We start from the raw sequence: 6,347 nt of genomic DNA on the forward strand, positions 1-6,347 counted from the left end.
TGTATGGCATCCTATTCACAAGACACACGAAAGTTCCAAAATCGCAATCCGACCATACGTTAAGATAAGGTTTTTATTTATTTATTTGGTTGGTCTGTGTTATGACCGCGAGTGCTTTGTTCCGTACAAATAACTATTTCGAGTTAAGTACCTTTCCTAGACAAATTATGTGAATGCTTTGTTGAAGAGAAAAGTTTTAAGTCTAGATTTAAAATGACCGACTGTGTCTGATTCTCGGACATCGATTGGTAAATCATTCCAGAGCTTAGGGGGCTAAGTAGGAACAAATGTTGTGGACAAATGCGGAACTATGCGATAGCGCCTGTCGGGCTACGCGCTTGCTTATGAACTTATGGATAACTCTTTACCGTCTGCCGCTGGTTGTGTCAGCTCCTGTTACCGTACGGGCCAACCAAACGACCCAAGAAGAGTTTGGAACAAAACGAGAGAGGATCAATTTGTTGTTGCATTTTCTGGATGGAGAGAGCTTCACAACAGCATTTAACTAGACCGAGATTCTGATCCTGCTTGTGTTTTACACGATGGGTGAGTTGTTTTGATTCGTAACCCTTCAAAAAACGTATGCTATTATATTGATCACAACATTACTGTAATCAGCGCGTCTTCCCGCGGACGATATGCACATCAAAGGTATTGTACAGCAATATAAATGGTCATTTTAAGACACTTCACAATAAGATTTGTACTGTCAATACATTATGTGAAAAATCATTGTAGATTGTAAGTTGAAAACTTAATTCTGTGCTGTGTTAACCATCGAATTTGGACTAATATAATATCTATGACTGAAAATTTCATTTTGAACATCACATATAAACTTACATAATGAAATAAACAATGTCATCAAACGCAACATTTATAAGACTTGATTACCTTATCCATCAGCGTGATTTCTCGTTCTCGTCTGATTCATGGCCATCAGCGGTTGAGTTAAAGACTACAAATCCCATAATTCCACGCTGCTTCAGAGCGTCAGTAGACAATATCATTGTTGTTGTTTGATCTGGCGCCATCTATCGGCGCAAATAATACAAACTGCATCTTTAAAATACCTGGGAGAGCCGCCCAAGTAAAGTAAATGTGTGGGAAACACCTTCAGATTGGTGTAATTTGTACAATCTAAGCATGCAACACACAAATGATAGACACATAAAATAAATGTAAGTTATCGCAGCTCCATGCGATATGTATATCGCACACGCCCATCGCGATGATAATTAATTTTTCTAATATATCGTGCAGCCCTACTTTTTTGTATAAATAAGAATGAAAAGATGACAATTTAATTGTTTCATGTTTCTTTCAAAACACACAGAACAGAAACTCTTCACCAGATCTGAGATCAGCTTTACTACCTTACAAGAGAAGAAACTTCATTCAGAAGACCACAGAGAGAAGAAGAAGAAGTTTCACTGTGAGCAGTGTGGGAGGATTTGTGTCTCTTCCTCTGGTCTAAATGTTCACATGAGGACACACACTGGTGAAAAGCCTTTCAACTGCACTGAATGTGGAAATTCCTTCAGAACCAAACAATATCTTAAAATTCATCAGAGAGTTCACACTGGAGAAAAACCTTACAAATGCTCTCAGTGTGACAAAACATTTGCTCAGTCATGTCACTTCAAAGCCCACCAGAGAGTTCATACTGGAGAGAAACCTCATCACTGTAGTGTCTGTGGGAAGAGTTTTGGTCAACAGTCAATCTTAATAATTCACAAGAGAATTCACACAGGTGAAAAACCTTTCAAATGCTCTCAGTGTGACAAGACGTTTGCTCAGTCAGTTCACTTAAAATCCCATCAAAGAGTTCATACTGGAGAGAAACCTTATCACTGTAGTGTCTGTGGGAAGAGTTTTAGTCAAGGGTCTTCATTACTAAATCATAAGATAATTCATACAGGTGAAAAACCTTTCAAATGCTCTCAGTGTGACAAAACGTTTGCTTATTTAAGTCACTTCAAATACCATCAAAGACTTCATACTGGAGAGAAACCTTATCACTGTAGTCTCTGTGGGAAGAGTTTTAGTCAAGGGTCTTCATTACTAAATCATAAGAGAATTCACACAGGTGAAAAACCTTTCAAATGCTCTCAGTGTGACAAGATGTTTGCTCAGTCAGTTCACTTAAAATCCCATCAAAGAGTTCATACTGGAGAGAAACCTTATCACTGTAGTGTCTGTGGGAAGAGTTTTAGTCAAGGGTCTTCATTACTAAATCATAAGATAATTCATACAGGTGAAAAACCTTTCAAATGCTCTCAGTGTGACGAGACGTTTACTTGTTCAAGTAACTTAAAAGCCCATCAGAGAGTTCATACTAGAGAGAAACCATAACACTGTAATGTTTGTTGGAAGAGTTAATAAACAGTCAGTCTTTGTAAAGCACCAGTGACCTTAATAAGGTTATGACACCAAAAACTTGTATAACATTTAAAATATTGTTAAAAAACAAGTTAATAGTAAAATAAGAACAAATAATCAAATTATGATCAATATCACAAGTAACCAGGCTTGGGAGGCTTACTTTAAAAATGTATTCTGTTACATTTACAAATTACTTCATAAAAAAGTATTTAGTAACCACAATATGAAAGTAATGTAACTGATAACTTTTGGATTACTTAAAACAACATCTTTTATTTATCAAGAATTTAATAGAATTTTATATTAAGGATTATACATGCATCTAGTGGCTACAATGTGGTATTACAGATTATTTTGTTTTATTTTTAACTAACATGTAGGCTACAAGGAAATAATAAAAACACAACATTTAAAAATTCTACACAATCTACATATTAGTTTAAATATAGGCCTACATGTTGATTAAAGCCGTGATCTTTCTTTAATTTGCCTGACTGAACTTGGACCGTTGGCAGTGGGAGTTTCCCTGCGTTACATAGCAGCGAACAACGCGTTAAGTGAGAAGAGATTATGAAAGGAAATTTTAGGTACTAAAAAAGGTACTCTCCTAATTTCTACAGATTCCAGCATCACTATAAGACTTACAACTGCGATCATACAAACCACTGACTTTTAAAGGAGTAATAAACACTACATGGCTAACATGATTTCTTTTATAGTCTTACCTGCAAATGCTTATTTAGGTTGGATGTCGAGTGACGAGTACTTCGATAAAGAACGTGTTTTCGTTTCTGGAAGGCACTGTTTGCGTTGTACAACCATGTTGCTGGCAGTTTCTTTTTTTTAAACAAAATAGCAGCGGAATTTCCAAAAAATGAAAGCATTTTCCACACGGACAGTGTCGTTTGCGCATGCACCAGCGGGTTAATGCGGGTTAACGCTTAATATAGTGTTGTTATGCAAACATACTGATTTATTTCGTTTTAAATATAACCATTGTAATGCTGAAAGTATTACAAGTAAAAAGTAACTATAATCTGATTACTACATTTTTTCCAACAGATATTTTATCAAAACTTGTGACTACCAAAGACTTTAACATAAGAAACAATTAAAACAACATGTTTGCTTCACATAACCATTTACAATATATAATTTAGTTTTCTCTGACTTCATACCCTGCTGAAAAAAAACCCAGCACACCAGCACCAAAACGCAACATATGGTTGACTTGGTTTGGTGCTGGTTTAGCTGATGCTGATTCTGGTTTGGAGCTGGATTAGCTGGTGTTCACTAGCAAACCAGCACCAAAACACAACATATGCTTGTACGCAGTTTTTGTCAGCAGGGTAATGTAACATAAAATGAGGGCTGCATGATAAATCGCATGCGATTGATTTACGCTTTACTATTAATCTATGGCGGGTTATCGGTGTATGGCGGATAAAACGTGCAAATAATAAATGTCTGATCGACCAACGAACGGCTAATCTAACGTTTGTCCCAATGTCTTCAACTTTTAGCATCTAGCAGCGTGTGTGACCCACGTGATGACCTGCCATGATGTCAACACCTTAAAATGTGTGTTGTTTTTTTCATTAGCTAAGGTGCCAAGCTGTTAAAGAGTGTATGCGTGTATGTGTCCGGAAGCAAACATACTGTTCATAACTATATACAAGTGTTAATTCATGTTGTTTTTCATACAACAATTATAAATGTGTAAATAAAGTATCACATTTATCTCTTTTATAAACACTTTTGTTATGTGTCAAACTTGTTTATTTTATATTGTGTGCTTCCGAATTGGTTTTAAAAGTCTTAATGTCACGTGACCATAATGTCATTAATTGTCTATTAACTTTGCTTGTACACTGAGAAAGGAACTGTTCAGATTATTCAGTAAATGTTTTGTTCATTTTTACTATGATTATGTCTTTTGACTTCTGCCTATTCTCTGGGCTGGTAAATGAAATTTTACATAATTATTCAGTATTTTGTCAGTCTTTTTATTCTTACTAGGAAAGTTAAAGGACCTGTTATTGCATTGATATCATATTGTCTAGATGCACAGTATGATGTTTTAGCACAATAGAAATGAACTGCAAGAGCTTGTAGAGAGGAATAAAGACTGCTTAGAGGAACACCACTATATTTTGAATATACGTTGCATACTTGACAAGCTTGTCACACTTTCACTGCACAGACACCATAGATTGTATAACAGGTTTCTTTTTACTTTATTATTATGGCGATCAAAGTTGAATGTAATGTGGTAATAAAAAAGGAAGTTATTGTACAGGTAACTATACAGATAAAAATAAGGGCTTTAAACTTCAACGTTTAATTTGCATATTAAAAAGAGAATAATTTAAAATAATTTCTTTAATTCCTTTAAAAAATATTATTTTATCTTAGCGGAGAAAAGGAAACCGTAGAATTCATAATCTTAAAACGGAAGTTATATGATATAAATAGAAAATAACAGCCTAGCAGGGATGATGCAATAGAAACTGTTGTGCTACTGTGTTTGTATTAAGGCATGTATTTGTAGTAAATCAATCAGCTTTACTGCGTGCTTATTTTTCATAAGAGAGAATAATAAGGCAACCTCACTATGAATTTAGGTCCTATAAATAAACTTCTTGACTTTAAAATGTAGGTGAATACACCTCTGAAACACATGAACACACACAGACCAGATGTCCACATTTCATGTCTCATTCACCAATGAGAAAACTTTGCTGAACAAACTGAATAACAACATAAACAACTGTTTTAAATACAGCACGTTTTCGGTTGTGTAGAGTAGAGGTAATAGTTTGCTTGTATTTTTGAAAACATAAATATTGTTAAGCTAATTCTTAAAAATACACGAGTAACACAATAGCTGCTCATGTGCAGCTTGTCAATTCAGCAGGAAAGTTTGTTTGCCTCTGTTTACAAAGTGCACGTGAACAAGCTGATGATGTATGATGTCTGCGTGAACAGGTTGCGTAGTGGCATGCAAAACACATTCACAGAAGAGGAGCAAAAATTGCATGTGTCCAATTATTGCGTTCGGCCCAACTTCAATGATTTGTTGAACATTTAATAGTCTTATGTCTTTCACAGAAGACATATATTTATACAAATACATTTAGACGTTTTAGCATAGTGATTGGTATCAGGATGTGAGGAGACTTTCAACAAACTTAACTATAAATGTTTCTGGATCAAATCAAATATCTTGCCTTTAAATGACTGAACACATGCGGGACGGCACATTAAATGTGTTGTCCCTATACTAACACACCTTCTGTGTTGTTATTTATTGTGCCGCCCCCCCATGGTCCTGCGACGTTAGATCAGAAATGTCTTGTCTTCAAGTGTTCATTTATCACAAAATAGAGTAACACGACTAACCAACTCATTTAAATTTCACTAATTGTTACTGCGTTACTTGATTTAAAAAAATACTTTGTTACATGTTTATTACCGCTAAAAGTAGTGGAATTACAGTAACAAAATTAATTGTAATGCGTTACTCCCATTACTGTTTTTAACACAACTTGTGTTGTCCCTTTCATTTATTTTATAACACATTAAATGGCATGACACACACAATGTGTAAAAAATTAACACATAATTTTTTGCAGTGTACCTCTACAATAAATTAAACATGCAAGATTGTGTAGACTGCTGTGGTGGAAATTCAGCAATAATCTGATATACTGAGACAAGACAGAATGAATGCTTAAAGAAGAAGAATTTAATGTTTTACTTGCAAGGGCTTCAACATACAAAGCAATCAAATCAATGTACAGCAAAAGCAACTCTCTGTATTCTTGCTGGCCTTTTTATGAGCCCGCTTACCTCAAACCCCATGTTTTTTTTTATGATAATTTTATAATAAAATTACTGTAGTATTCTAAAGTGATAATCATGGTAAGTCACTAGTAATTACTCAAGTGTTACCACATCAT

The 6,347-nt window shown here is 34.9% G+C and overlaps 1 protein-coding gene across 1 annotated transcript in view; it reads left to right on the top strand.

The window, feature by feature from the left end:
• LOC141279842 (uncharacterized) overlaps positions 1–4,666 on the top strand; it is a 190,864-nt gene extending 186,198 nt beyond the window's left edge. Inside the window, exon 3 of the mRNA XM_073815429.1 lies at positions 1,431–4,666. Coding sequence (XP_073671530.1) covers positions 1,431–2,355 — 925 coding nt within the window. The 3' untranslated portion in view covers positions 2,356–4,666. The remainder of the gene's footprint in view (positions 1–1,430) is intronic.
• The last annotated feature ends 1,681 nt before the right edge of the window (positions 4,667–6,347 follow it).

Source organism: Paramisgurnus dabryanus, chromosome 8 (genome assembly GCF_030506205.2).
Source record: "Paramisgurnus dabryanus chromosome 8, PD_genome_1.1, whole genome shotgun sequence".
Classification (NCBI taxonomy): domain Eukaryota; kingdom Metazoa; phylum Chordata; class Actinopteri; order Cypriniformes; family Cobitidae; genus Paramisgurnus; species Paramisgurnus dabryanus.